The 15,446-nt window shown below is 41.7% G+C and overlaps 1 protein-coding gene across 1 annotated transcript; it reads left to right on the top strand.

Annotated features, from left to right (window-relative positions):
• The first annotated feature begins 1,622 nt into the window (after positions 1 to 1,622).
• On the top strand, positions 1,623 to 13,888 carry MINAR2 (membrane integral NOTCH2 associated receptor 2). Its single transcript, XM_027903609.1, is given in 5 exon segments — positions 1,623 to 1,721; positions 4,335 to 4,508; positions 4,511 to 4,708; positions 12,635 to 12,880; positions 13,709 to 13,888. Coding segments are annotated over 5 exon segments (897 nt in total).
• Positions 13,889 to 15,446: the final 1,558 nt, after the last annotated feature.

The following is a 15,446-nucleotide window of genomic DNA, read 5'->3' as shown; positions in this document are numbered from 1 at the left end:
TATTTGAATTTTTCCTCTCTTGGGTACCCGTATCTGGTAGATGAATCCATCGAGCCCTGCACTGCTCCAGTCCAGGTACAGCTCCAGTACAAGTGTCTCCTGCCTCTTGACTTAGGCATCACTCTGTAGTTGCAGACAGACATGCCTCTCTGTGAGCCTTGATATGTGGAAGGTTGTTTATAACAGAGTGACGTTCAGTGGAGAGGCAGTTATTTATCTCAGGTGAGTTCTGTAACCACTGAACTTGGTAGGTACGTCTTCTGCCTCCATTTTGTGATGCAACCCTTTAGTTCTGCTGTGAAAACATGTAGGAGAGCAAAAGCTGAAGGCAAGACAGCTGGAGAAATAAGCCAGAAAGGCATCATCTTTTCTACTGAAAGCTAAAATGAAATGCGTCTTTACTTGAATGATTGTTACTTCTAATTATCTAGGAAGATCCTGCTGTATAGATGTGACGCAGATATCCACCCGACTTAACAAACTGAGACCCCAGTCAGGACTGTGAGTCTATCGAGGCAGAATATTTTAGTGCAGTCTTAACTCCTGTTGAAGTCAACATATGTGCTTTCAAATAGCTGTGCTATCAAAATCTTTGGTTTGGCATCTTGCTGCTGTGCCTTCAGAAACTGCGACTTTAATGAGGTGCTAATGTATGATTTTAAATAAAACATCTTCTGGTTTTAGAAAGTAAAGAAGGAAAGGAAAATAACACTGACATCATGGAATGTGATACTGTATTTTGTATAATTAAAAAGTTTCAATGCACAGAAAATACAGTTGCTCTTGGGCATCGCTCCTAAAGTCTAATAGAATTATGGTAGTTGGCAGGCAAAAGAAAATCCTTATTTTAAAATTTCTTCATATTTAGCACCCAATCTTGCTAATACTTCTGCACTCACTTGAATCACAACTAAGAATCAAGCTGAAGAAAAGATGTGTCCAGGCTAGGCACAAGAGGACAATTTTTTTACCAGCCACTGATATCATCCACACTATTCTGAATGTTTATGGTCTGCTGATTTTCAATATTCCACCAACAGGAATTGTTGGCTTAGTCACAACAATTAAAAAGTACATTTTAGCTTTCCCTATATCGGTCAAAAACAGATGAGTGACTTGTGCTGAACTGATCACTTTACAGCAACATGATAAAAAGAAAATACTTTTGGTTGGGACTCAGGGATTTAAAGTTGCAGAGTCAAATGACATTCTTTTTAAATGTAATCACTGAAATCAGGATGTTACAATGCTGATAGTTCTGTTTCTGATTCCTTTGGCAACTGTAGTACAAAACTAATAATTAAATATATGTGAATCATTTTGAAGCAATTTTGTGTATATATAGCAAATATATATTCCTTTTCTGTATGAATTTGAAATCAAGTTCATTTTCCTCTTCAGTACATTCTATCATCATTCAGAGGAGCAGCACAGACCAAAACGCCTCTTTTGCCAGAAAATTATGAGAATCTTCTGAGAATGTGCCCAGCCTGTGACCTGAGCCCCACCACGCTGTGGGGAGGGCATGCATCAGCCAGCCCAACAGAGCCCTTCCACAGGCTTGAGTGGCAGTAGGCAGCCCTTTCCAGCTGTGTTCAGAGAAGCCAAAGCCTTATGGGGGCATGGACATTCCAGAGTCTACTGCTTTTTTGGATTTGTTCTTCCTTCTTCGGCAACAACCCCTCTGCATTGATATGTTTTCCTTCCAACCTGACGAATATGTAAAATTTCAACTAATGAATTTCAAATCAGTCAGGTTCAGCTAACATATAAAGGTGAAACTCACTCTACCTCATAAGGGCTATAGTAGGCTTCTCCACTAATCAAATCCCACTTAGACCCTGTTTTGTTGGATTAAGTGGGATTTAAATGGTACACAGGGTTTGTGCTAGGCTGGTACACAGTGGCCTTCCTTCTTCCCACATATGTGCTGGCCAGCTATAGCAGTGACCAAAAGTTACGATACCTACCACTTCTCATAACTTTCTTCAAGAAATATATGAATTTTAATCACATTGCCATTTACTCTGAAGGGAAATTGCTGCTTTGTTCTGGAGGAAGTGGCTTAGGTTTTGGGTTGTTAGGGTTGTTAGCTATGGAAAATAGCCTAAACTATTCCTACAATACGCTGAACTTGCAACTGGCAGTCATAGAGGTGGAGAAAAATCCTGCTATAATTTGTTACTATGGCGTGAAGTTACTAGCTCTGTGAGAATAGCAGGGGAAAAAAGCACCAAAAACTGTTGCATGTTGTAAGAAGACATAATTTTTCCCAGTTTTGGGGCTGTTTTGGAACGACTTGAGCATTGCATTCATTTATGGCTGCTGTGTTCTCATGAACAATGTAGTGGAATTACAGCGTAACACGTTGAAAATGGAATAAGCAAAGGAATAAACTAGGTGGCTTACCAGATGAGACTGAAACTGGAAAGGAAGAGACTAAGATAAACACAGTTGAGGTTTAAAAAATCCTGAAGGTGATGGATAATCTGCATGGGGAGCTCTTCTTCAAATCCTGCAGTACTACTGCAAAGAGTGCATCCTCAATATGACTAGTATGGAAATTAGTTTAAAAGACGTAAAAATAAGCACTTTAAGCAGATGGTCATGAGGTTCTGAAGTCTGTTTCTAGAGGAGTTAGTATCAGAAGGCTTACAAAGCAATTTATGGACCACAAGTTTATAAAGAGATAATAAAAGGCCTGAAAAGAGACACTTTAGCACAAAAAAAAATCGTGTGGCTTCTGAGGGAGTAAAAGAAGAATGAACTGCAGAAAGTTGCCAGGTGTACACTGTCTCCCTAAACATCATCCTTTCTTTCCCTTTCAAACACTGTGATAGATCCTGTGGAGGAGGGGTCTGACCTAATAAGGTGGGTTTTACCTTCTTATGTCACGTCTAATGAAATAAAGTAGTGTTAGTATGTAAATTCACACAGTTGCACACCCACGTTACGTCCTACATTAGCACAGAAAAATCTTGTGTTTAGAGAGATGCTGGAAAGTCTATCCCCGCTGAAGAGAGAATTAATGGTTTTATATACCCACCTATTTTAGAACACAAATCGTTCCTGTCTGCGCGGGAAAAAAAGTGAGAACCACATCTCATGGCAAGTCTAAAACAGCAGCTTCATGGTAATCCCCAGAGTGCACTGGAAAGGTGTGTTGGTGTTTCGGGGTTCATTGCCCTGGGGAGTCATAGATGTAAATGTAGCAGCAGGTTCCCCAGAAGCATGCATGTCCACTCAGAAACACAGTCACTGCTGTCTCTTTGCTGGCTGCTCACAGGTACTTACTGGAGCATCTACTTGAAAGGTGGCAGAATAATAACTTTAAATGGATAATCTACAATATACGTGCAAGGAAAAATCACAAGTTTTCAAAGTAGATATGGATTTTACTTTTTATAGATATATATCAAAGTATTCATTTATTACATCAGGATTTAAAAAAAAAATATGTATTTTCCTGGTTTTGTTTTCTTTTTATACTCCCAACAATTTTCTGTGCAGAAAATAGATTGGTTTGGTTCTCTGATCTAAGTACAAGGCTAAAAGCTTTGCGATGCCCTAATTCTCAGCACAAGTTTGATCTAAAACAGGTTTTCCTGGATTTCAAGCAATGAACTTTCAAAAGCTTATCCTCTGCAGCAGGGTCATCAAAAATGAAACATATCCTAGGGAAACATAAAGGTCTAAAGAAAAAGTTAAAATAAAAAGAGAAGGCTACTTTTGCTAGTTGTATGTAGTAGCCACAATGAGAGGGGGCATTTTTTTAGCTGAAGGTCAAAAGGACTTAAAAATCCTAAAATTATGATGAAAATATCAAGTCTCAGAATAAAATAATAGAAGTGAAGGGGCTGAGACTACACCATTTAAGTCATTTAAACAGTCTTTTTTTTCCCCCTCTCACTTGAACGGAGGCAGAATCAATTCCCTGAAAACTTCTGTTGTCAATTACTTGAAACAATCTAATATTTCCCAGGGTCAAGAAGAATTTACTGTGAAAGAAATCCCTGAACTTAAAAAAAGTTCACGTTATAGCTGTCGTGGTAAATGGTACCAACCCACACAGCACAAAGGAGCCTCTTGGTACTGCCACAGAAAAGGAAGACTTGCTTTGGACTGGGAACTGCTTCTAATTTTCTAGGGGGAAAAAAAAAGGTTACTTTGAAGTATTGTAGGCTTGGCATTTTTGGCAGATCACTTGAGGAAGTGCTGGTATGCATTTAAGTGTCTTATGCATCTCCTCACTGGTACTCTGTTAGTTTTAATGAGCACATATGTATCTATCAAAATAGACCCTGAACCTGAAAACTTAAGCTGGGCACTTACAGAAACTTGTCCTGTCTGCTCTGCCACTTCTAAACAATCTTTTATCATTGGTAGATGATATAAGTGAGCCTGACACCAAACAGGGGTCAGATACAGTTTCAGGAAACTGTCCTATCCTTCTTCACATCATTAATAATAGAAAGAGCATGCACAGCCAGGAAGCAGAAGCTGGGGTGAGGCTGTTTTCGCTGTTACTCTACAGCACAGAAACATGGACCTCTCCGTTTTGCCAAACAACAACCATCCCGATAAATTCCTGCAACTGGAGGTGAAGTCTTTAGAGAAAAGCCCCACCTGTCTGCAAGCCGGCTGGGCAAAATTCCCAGATGCAGCTTTACCTGGAGTGCAGCGGTGGCACAACAGAGTATATTTACAGGTAAGGTCTATAAGAGGCTGCTGTTTTTCCTGATTTTTCTACTTTGTTTTAAGGATCAGGACACAAGTGTTGTGAGGTTGAGACATCAGGTGTGGTTTCAGCTTCCTGCATCTCTTAATCTGCGTCACTAATTTCCCTGTAAGTTTTCCCACTGACTTCGGTGAGGATCAGACTCCATGAGAAGTTTAACTCTCTTCAGGGGAGATCCGCTGACTTCATTTCAGTATATTAGGCTTTCTACTGCTCTTTCTGTAACATTTTCATAGCATTTCCCTAAATGTCTACTGAAGTCAAATACCAATTAATTATACTAAAAGGGTGCATGGAATGTGCTCTCTGGAGAAGCAAGAAAAAAAAACCAGACTTAAAATTGAAAGTCAGGTCATATTCCTATCCCTCAAACTCCATAAAAAGACACATTAGAAAGAACATTAGAGATTCTTGCTCCAAAGTTATATAAGTTCACCACAGCTTCCTTTTTATTTTGTCTTGTTTTCCTCATTGTACTTTGACCTTCCCCCTATACTGAAAGACAGCTGTTGGAAGTGTGAAACACACTGACTGCATTAATCTAGGTTATTATATAGAGGTAGTAGCAATTTCTTGGTAAAAATGTAAATGTGCATTGCCTAGCAGAGGCCCTGGAGCTGGCAGAGGAGAAGTTCATGTCTGGATCAGCAGCAGTACAGCTGCATCAGCTCACACCCCTCTGGGCCCCACTCGCTGCTCCACAGTGCTCCTTTCCTGCTGCTCGGGGAGCCCCTCGCCTTTCCCCACCCCTAGCATGAGCAAAAGCTCCAAGGTCTGTTTCTTGTCAAGAGATGGAGACATACATAAGTGGTTGGGGGTGGGGGGGGAGGCGGGATGGAGAAGAGTCTGCATCCCGAGGATGCTTTGGGTGGCGGTCCAATTCCCCAGGGGAATGAGGAGTAGGAGCCAAAAAAACGTGAACCTGGGGGAAGGAATGAGAAAGAGGCTTAAAGTCTCCCACAGCTACTTCCTGTTGCACTTCTCCCCTCTTAGACAGTTCTCCCCATCAGCTCCGCAGACTCCTTTGCTCCCTCTCGGAGTCCGTTCCAGTCCTCCTCCACTTGCAAAAGTCCTCCCGCTCCTGCCACCCGCTTTACTTTCCCTAGCTTCTTCCCCACCCCAGACACCCTTCCCTCTGCCTGCTCCAGTGCCTCCAGCCATCTCTGCTCGTGTTGTATAATCTTTGTTGGCGACTCCCCAGGGAGAGCTGGGGCGGGGGAACACACGGTCTCCTATGGTCTCCCATGCAAACAGCCCTAACCGAGGGACGGAGCCTGAAGGATCCCAAACAATAGGGTATGGTGCAATGCTGGCCACACTCCCCCCCCCCCCCCCCCCCCCCCCCCCCCCCCCCCTCCTCGCCCCCCCTTCCCCCCTAAGCCCCTCTTTTGTGCAGGATAGAGGCAGCCACACACAGAGCCTCCTCCGCAGCAGGGATCCTTCTTCCCATTGTTGTCAAACAGAACGCACTGTCACCGAGCCAAGGGCTGCAGAGCTGCGGGAGGATTAAAAATGTGTGGGGAGCCCTGTGCTTTTTGACTTGTGCTCTGCTCTTTGCCACCAGCGAGAAGGTTTTCCTGGAACTCTGTTCCCAGCCCCGGGATGGCTGTTTCAAAGGAAATGTCTGTACTCACCATGTCTCCAGAAACGGAGTTTGCAATGTGGTATGTTCTGTAAATGTTAAACCAAGGACACAACCTATATTTTTTTTTAAGTGTAGTCAGTAGTGAATTCAAGGTGCTCAGGCAGAAATCATTGTGCATTATTTTTTCTGCCTTAAGGGCTCGCCTCTTTTCCCCCCTTTTGCTGACAGTCAAATAAAGGGAAAATTACTGATGAGTTCCAGACCCTAGAATAAACACGATGGCACAGTGGAGAACTAATGGCACAGGAATAACATGTTTTGCTTTAAGATGAGAGAGCAATGAGGTTAAGGGTTAGTTAATTTAGAAACGGAAAAAGGGGAGGGGGGTGGAGGAGGGAGAATTAATTTCGGAACATATGTGCATGATCTAAAGATTCCCAAAGTCATTAAACCTTCAGAGTAGCCCAAATTCTCCCTTCAAAAGTTAGTTTTCTTTTAAGAAACTAATGCCACTCAGGACTCTCTGTGCAAAGTGACTTCTCAGTGATGTATTTGTCCTCTTCCAGACCTTTATTATGAGATCTCTTAAATTCAAATGCACTTAATGCCTATGTGTTTTCTCTACCTATAAGTTTTGAAATTTGTTTCCATTACAAAAAGTAGCTTGATGTAAAGATAAAAAACTGCTGCTTTTTCTTTGCACTTTCCTCTTTCGTTTCAGGAGAACTAAACAGCTTCCCTGCTTAGTATGTATTTTCCTTGTCTACCTTGACTAAACCAAACCATGAAGAAATCCAGGAATCTTGGCCCTTCCTTGTGAAAAGCAGCATAAAAAGCACAGACTTTCTCTTGCAAATGGATAGCTGCTGACCACATTCTGAACACCCTGAAAATTTCCAGTTGACTCTCTGCCCCACAGTATGTTTTAATGCACAGTGTCCACCAGATAATCCCCTATATCTGTTTCTGATAGCCAGGTTGCATGTGTACCCTACAGCCAACCTGGCGATTTTCTGCCATTTTCAAACTTCTCTTTCTTGCCCATATTTCCCTCTTTTCCCTGTTTTTGGAAAACAGCACAGAGCACTTAAGTCTTTGAGCAGCATGCTACTTCTTGGCATGGTGCTCTTTTGGCCTGCAGGTATTACATCTCACTTAATACCTGTGTCCTGCCTTTGCTTGTATCTCACTGTACCAGCACAAGAGATTTTTTTTTTTTTTTAATCTACAAGTTAGGTACCAGGTTAGTGTCACTTCTTTGTCTCCTGGCTCACAGGTTCATTACGTATTTTCACTCTCTCCCATGTTCTTCCCTAGACATCTGCAACTGGCCGCTATGAGAGCCAGCTGAAAGGTTGGCAGGAGCTTTGGTCTGAGAGACTGTACAAAAGTTTTTATGTGATGTACTCACAACTCTGCAGAACTCCATTACCAGTGACAGATAAAACACCTTTTTAAGGGAATAAGGATGCAAGTAGTCCCGATGGTGCACAGTTAAAATAGTCCATGTGAATGCCTGCTTTTCTCTGAATACCCCTGCCACACTAGGTTAAGTGGTTACAACCACCTGCTGATCTCTCTCCTGTTTGTATCTGGTGACTTCCCAGGTTGTTTTGTAGTACATGAGGCTGCCTTAATATCTCCGGCAAACAATCCAGATCCCTTCATTTCCTTCTACAGGAAAACTTTCATTCCTAGAATCATAGAAATATAGAACGGTTTGAGTTGGAAGGGACCTTAAAGATCATCTAGTTCCAACCCCCCTGCCATGGGCAGGGACATCTTGCACTCAAACAGGTGGCTTCAAGGCCCCATCCACTTTGGCCTTGAACACTTCCAGGGATGGGGCATCCACAGCTTCTCTGGGCAAGCTGTGCCAGTGTCACGTTATCCTCAAAGGGAAGAATTTCTTCCTAATATCTAGCCTAAACCTGCTCTCTTTCAGCATAAAGCCATTTCCCCTTGTCCTATCATTGTAAAAAGTCTCTCTCCAACTTTCTTGTCAGCCCCTGTAGGTACTGGGAGGCAGCAACATGACCTTCCTATAGCCTTCTCTTCTCCATGCTGAACAACCCAAGCTCTCTCAACCTGCCTGAATAGGAGAGATACTCCAGCCCTCTGATTATCTTCATGGCCCTCCTCTGGACCCACTCTTCATTCTCAGGAATCCTTTTGTGAGCTGTCTGCCCTATTGTCTTTCTTATCTCCTTACCTACACCTGGTTACCCCTTGCCTACCTAATTGCTTTTCCATTCCATCCTTTATGAGATCAAATTGGCTGAAAATATTCTAAACTACTAATAATTATTACACATAATGGATAAGCTTTCTGTATTGTCCAAATTTCTAGCAATGCCCATGCAGTTGTTACAGCTATCCAAGGGATTCTTGGTTACACTCTAACAACTTTTTGTCTTTCAGACCTTTTTCTGCCTTCATGCAGGTGCTTAAATCAGAAAAATGCCCTTCCAAGTGCTGGGAGAGTCCTCCAGGATGTGTTACCAGGCTTTTGCACAACAGAGGGTTATAGCATTTAACAAATTACTATCAAATATAATAATCACCCTTGCTACCCACCTTCACTAGGATTGAGGAGGCTGTTACAAAACAAATCCTGGAATATGTAGTGGCCATAAGTTTCTTTAGCCTCTCTTGGTCGAAACTTCTAGGTATAGCTGCCCATCAATGGCATTTCTCTCTGTCATTGAGCATCTTTCACAATACCAGCTGGAGACCAGGGCTGGCCACCAGACAAGAGGAACTGAATCTCTTTGAGGGGCGAGGAAAGAAAAATTTGACTTCCAGTAAATTTCCTTAATTTTTTAAGTGTTTCTTTGTTCTCTTCTTTCAGGTAAGACAGGCTTGAAAACAAGGCCTAGCCTTAACTGTTGATGTCCTGGTTTTGGTGGGTGATGTCTCATATCAAAGGCTGAGGAAAGAGTGGTGAGGTTCTTAGGTTGCTTCAGTGCTAACAGCAACAGCAGAGGGAATGAAAGGATAAAGTCAAGACAAAAATGAGATTAAAATATTTTCTAGCAACAAAGATTAAATTATAATTTTAATTATATGTACTGTAATGAATCTATATGCTCAATTCACATCATGAAATAATCAGCAAGAAAAAAACTGTGGAGCAAGCACATGTCGATTCAGTAATGGAACTAACATTGACTCTCTATTGATCTTTGGGCTTTTTACAGAATCCTAATTTTGTACATGCCAGCTCTCTGAGTCTGTCAAAGAGGGACAAACTGTTCTCAGTGAAACATGAGTTATAAACCATAATAGCTTTCTTGCTCATGAGCTATATGTAGATCAAACACAGTTATGTGTTTGCAGAGTTGAGCGTTTTTCATCTTGTTAAATGACTATTTTGTCAACACATTTCATCTATAGTCTCTCAGTGTTCTTCCTAGTTAGTGCTTGAATATTTGCTGTTCCATCCTTCCATTCAGTAAATAATAACATAAATTGCCTCTGATTTGTTCTATTCCACCCTAATTCATACTGACTGCTTAGAGTCAGTATATATTGTACAAATTTTGTAACAAATACCTAAATTTACAGTATTTTTGTATTTCTTTGAACATTTGCTTCATGAATCAGAATCAAAACACAGAAGTCTGTGACAGTGGTTGGGACATGATTTACATCTTAGAAGAAAAAAAAGACTTTTTGCAAGCATGTTTTTATTATCTAATCTTATGTTTATCTGCTTCTATACATGCTAATGTTTACTGCAATCTTCTTTATAATTCTCTGTATGATTTCTTAGACCTAAAACATTTTCTATGTCCTTCAGGCTCCTGTCCTTTCTTTTCCCTTACCAGTCTCTAAGACATGGTTTTACAACCAAGCATTACTTGTACTTTAGTATATTCTCCTGATTAGCCTGTCATTTCAATGTCTGTTCTCTAAAACCTCTGCAAACTATATCCTATCCTAAATTCCAGTCCATTTCTCACAGTAAAACCCTGTTGCCCATCCCAGTCTATTCCCTCTCTACCTCTGCTCCAAGCTACCACATTCTTCCATTCTCATACTATGAAAAGAAAGGTACTCCAGACAGAAGGAGCAAAAAGTTTTGCCACAAAGCCCTCTCTTTGTGAAAAAAATTTGCATCATGCCATCTCTTCCAAGTTTGGAAGAGAATTTAATTTAAAACAGCTTTAGAAATTACTGTCAAGTCACATTCTTTTCACAACATTTTAGCCTATGGAGACCAAACATCCCCTGGTGACACAGTTCGCGTTCTTCAACAAAATGTTCTCCAAGTTCAACTATCTAGCAAGCCTGAGGGAAGAATCATTAAGGTCAATGACAAATTTTAAACAAGAAATAAAATAAATAAAATAAAATGCAGTCAGAAAGAAAAGGCAGTTAAAAAACACCAGCTCAGCTGAAATCTGGCCAGTACAGCCCAGAGGGCTTCGGTGCCAGCTGTAACTGCAGTGCAAAGAGCAGTATTGTCAAGGGAGATGTGAAGGCTAAGGAACAACATGTGGAAATTATGAACTAACAGAGGGACAGGAGGTCACTGAGGATCCACCCACCTACTAATGGCAATTGTTGATGGGAAGCATGCTTAGTCGCTTCTGCAGGATTTAGTGATACGAATGCCAGCGTGATGCTTCCTCCTAGGGTTTCTTTGAAAAAGTCTGCTCTTTTCTTTTCTCCACCTTCACTTTCTGAAGGAAGCCAGTCCTCATGGATCCTTCTACACCTGCCTGCCCCAGACACCCCAGATGTGTCTGTGGATGAACAGATCTTGCAGTCATTAAGTAGGTGATGACATGCAGTGGCTGACTTCCACTGAAAGTGGATTCACCAGCACAAAAAAGGGGCAGAAAATTACTCAAGCAGAAGAAGCCAGCAGTTTGCTATCACCTTAGGGACCTGCACTGACTGATGTGGGACCTGAGCAGCTTCCAGAGCCAGTGTGCAGGTGGTCAGATTCCCTGGGCTCCCACTGGAAAGGTGGAAGGAGAAGCAGGACATGCCCCTAGCCCTTTTGCAGCTGAAGTCCAGCCTGTGGTACTTTCACAGCTGGAGATCTCCATAGAAGTGAAATACTCTGGGAAAGACATCCTTGCACGGAAGTAAGTTTCTCAGGACCCAGCTTGGTTGTTTATTATGTGCACTTAAATTACGTGAGTCTTGTAGCAGGTGCTGCCCAGATCTTTGTGATTTCTGAGGGTGGGAGAGGGCTGGGAAGTGCCCCCTGCCCAGCACACCTGACTCAGGGACACTGGGACAGGCCAAGGACCCCCTTGTCTCAGCATGAGGTTTGTAAGGACAAAGGTGCTAATGGGGAAGCAGTGTTTCTAATGAGGAAGGATGAATTTGCACTGTGGTGGTTCTGTAGAAGCAACCCTGAGAAATGGGAGGGGAGTCAGTGGAGGGCAAGGGCTCTGCCAGGAGCAGGTCTCTCAGGAAGTTGTCGCATGATGGAATCACAGGTCAGTGACAGGTAAATCCAAAGTTTCTTAGGCAGAAGGCTGTGGTGAACCAAAATGTTGAACAGTTTGAGTTGGAGCGCCTGATTGCATTCCTCCATGCAATTACAGATTGAAAAATATGGTAGCTACCATCCTACGGACCCCTAAAAAGGCTATTAATGCTGTTTTAAGAAGCAGCTTGAGAGTTCTCAAAACAGTGCAATCCCACCAGGGTTGTTCATCCCGCTCCCTTGTCACCCACATGTTCTAAAAGGTCTGATTTAACACCTTTTGTGGCTGGGAGGCTGCTCAGGTATTTAATTACCTAGGAGTCCTAACATTGCCCAAAATAAGGACTTTCCCTCAGTTGAATGAAGAACCTCTTTGACATCCTGGCACAGGTCTATCATTCAACAGCTGTGAATCATGCCCTGCTGCCAGAGGTGCAATTCCAGTCCAGGCTGCCATTTATACACTGCTACCCCCGTGTTTCATTCTGCTTTGTCCTTACAGCTCTGTTTCTGCATCACACACCCGTGGCTTTCATCAGAACTGCATGTTCTACTGTATTGCTCCACAGCATTGTTTCGCTAAAGCAGAGGCTTTCTTTCAGCAGGCATTATGTCAGTCCATATTTGCAAAAGAACTTAATGTTGTACCCACCTGCGTGCCCCAGAAGGAAAAAATCTACACAAAGTGAACAGTTGGGCTCCTTTACTGCACTATAGATGTTTACCAGAATGAGAAAAAATTGTTGCATGTGTAATTTTAAAAATGACTCTGCTGTATTATGAATGATAATTCTGGAAGGGTGCCTGCATTGTAGGTAAATGAAGATGAAAGCCAGCTTCTGATCTACCTTGTGCCTTACAGAGAGAAAAAAGAACTGTCACTGAGCTGCCAGGCTTAGACTTGAACAGGGTCAGTCAAGAAATGATAGACAAAGCCCTGGGGAAACACATTACACCCATCACCCTGAAATCCACAATCAAAAGAAACCCGTTGTATAGTGACATCCAGGTGGATGACGACTGGGAGGAGAAGAAAAAAAACCCTTCCTGGACCGTGCAGGACTATGACAGACACTCGCTGCACTCTAACCTGGCCAGCCACATAAAGGTAATGCACTGCTGAGCTGAGCTGAGCTGGGGCAAACTGAACTGCTGTGGGCTGTGTTGTGCATGCATGAACCATGTTCATGAGGCCTGTTCAGCCCTCTCGGTCCTTTTGGTGGAGCTCCAGAGGTAAATATGGAGGTATTTCTCTGGTACAGACATGACACTAACATGAGTCTGATCAGGAAAGGAAGTCTGCGCATCTGGTGAGACTCCAGGAATTTCAACGCTGCAGAACATGATCCCTGACTTAAAGAAAGTCTTAAACCACAACACTATGCAACTCAGCTTCCCTATTTACATAGGGAAGACCTATAAATGTGGCTCTTAAATACTATATAGCCACTTTAATAACTGTTCATAGCAAAATTCTGTTATCAAATTACATACACTTTCTGAGCCTCATCCATACTGTGCAGGATCCTTCCTGCCTGTGGGTAGGCACAACCCACTTTTAGGATTACTTTTGTAAGCTTTTTTTCCTGCTTTTCCACTTTTGGGAAAGAGAGTCAGATCTGTGTTTATTACAATGACATCTCTTCCTGAGAAGGCAGCATGGTTTGTTCTAGGTTTTTTGATCACATTTCAATAGCTGGTGTCCTACATTTGGTTCCTGGATGAAAAGTGTGGTTTTAATTTTCCCCAGTGGAACATTTGCAGCATCTGGCAAGTAGCACAACCTACGTTCAAGTGAAAGTGTCTTACATATGCGCTGTGATGTCTTAAATTCATTAATCAGTATCTGATGATAGCCAAAATTCTTCTGGGTATGTTCTAATGACTTTATGTGCAACAGAGACAAACTGAGTTTATTTTCTGATTTTTCTTCTAGGAAAATCCTAATGACCTACAGTTCTGGATGGGGGATATTTATACTCCTGGGTATGATACCTTGTTAAAAAAGAAAGAGAGAGAAAAAAAGCATTCCAAATATTGCCGAATCATCCTGCTCATGGTACTAGCTGTTTGCATCCTAATTACCATAGTCACACTCTGTGTTTTACTTACTTAGTATAGCCAAATGGTGTTGATGGGAATTTTTTTCCAATAAATATTTTTAATGAAGTATTCCCCTCCCTTGTTTTATTTGAATTCTATTTTATCCTTTTTTTTTTTTTTTTTTTTTGGTCACAAATACAATTTGTTTGACAACATTACTTTAAAAAATTCCTGTGCAGCATAAGGAATTGATCCTGAAACATGGAACATCTGAACATGGCTGACTGTCAAAAACTGGAACAACATTTGTGAAGTACTAGACTATAAACTTGAATTAAAATACATTTAAAAAATATTCAATAGAACATTTTCAATACTCAATAGACATTATAGAGCCAGGCTGTGAAAAAGGATGTTTGTAAATAAAAGGAACAAAGATAAATGTTAAGGGCACACAAACAATTAAGTTCATACACCTCAGAGTAATTCAGGATAATGAAAACATTAGATAAAATGGCAAAATAAAAAGTGAGTGAACAGAGAGAGAAGTACTTCAAATAATTATTTTCTTTCTGAAAAATACTCTGGGTGCTGCAAACCCTTTATACCTCTGTATTTGGTATCTAAGAAGCTATGAAGGGATCTCCCTTACTCACACAAGAGAATCTCACAGATGCCCAGAAGCTGGAATATTGGGGTTATACCAGTTCTACTTCTTGTCCCACAAAAAACCCCACTCTGGAGTAGGTCAGGAATAGGACCAAGATAGAGGGTTTATACTGTCCCCTCTGAATTCTAGAACGTGCCCTCCTTACAGCAGGTTTACAGTGCTTTAACTCACGTCAAGACGGATTTGTCTTCAGACAAGTGCATTCAATTCCTTCCTTCTCATCTGCTCCACGTTGGATTCTTGTTTGTGCTGTAACTGCTTGGACACTAGTCTAGCTTGTGCCATAACTGGTTTGAAGGTTCATGGTAAAAAAACCTTACTGCTTCAGCCTGGTGAGCAGCCAACAGCAAAAGAGTAGCAGCATTTAAATGCACGTGCATAAAATTAGTATTCCTGTTACAAAATTGGACATTGGTGTAAATATACACGGGAACTTAATCTCCTGCCTTGCTGCAGTTTCAGTGCAGTTGGGGGTTCCCGCCTGAAAGATCGGGTCCATACGGATTATGAAAGTAAGAACTTGGGATTATTTTACAAGACTAATCGCTGACATTATGAAGTAACTACTTGCATTAAACCAACAATACTTGACTTTTTTCCAGCCCAAGTACATTTGCTTTAAATGCATACAATGCAGAGACGTACTTTTGTAAATTATTGAGGCCTGCAGGCGGGAAGCCTAAAAGCAAAGGGCTCTGTAATTTCCAGGAAAATAGCCAATAGTACGAGTTTCTTGACTGCATTACTCTCTGAGGGTTTAGCAAAAAGGATAAAATCGTTTTCTCCAGAAGTCCATTACGGGATGCTTCACTCCGGTTTCGCTGCTGTCACCTAGCGGAGAGCCAGAAAAGAGGGAAAACGTGTCAGACACGGAGGTGCCGGTTTGGACTAATTTCCTTTCTTTCTGTGTGTGTCTGCGTGTGTTTGGGGGTGGTAGTGTTGCTTCGTTTGCTTTGTTTTG

Source organism: Empidonax traillii, unplaced genomic scaffold (assembly GCF_003031625.1).
Source record: "Empidonax traillii isolate 1590-97213 ecotype Southwest subspecies unplaced genomic scaffold, ASM303162v1 scaffold2:size4533513, whole genome shotgun sequence".
NCBI lineage: Eukaryota > Metazoa > Chordata > Aves > Passeriformes > Tyrannidae > Empidonax > Empidonax traillii.
This window is presented reverse-complemented; position numbering and strand designations above follow the sequence as displayed.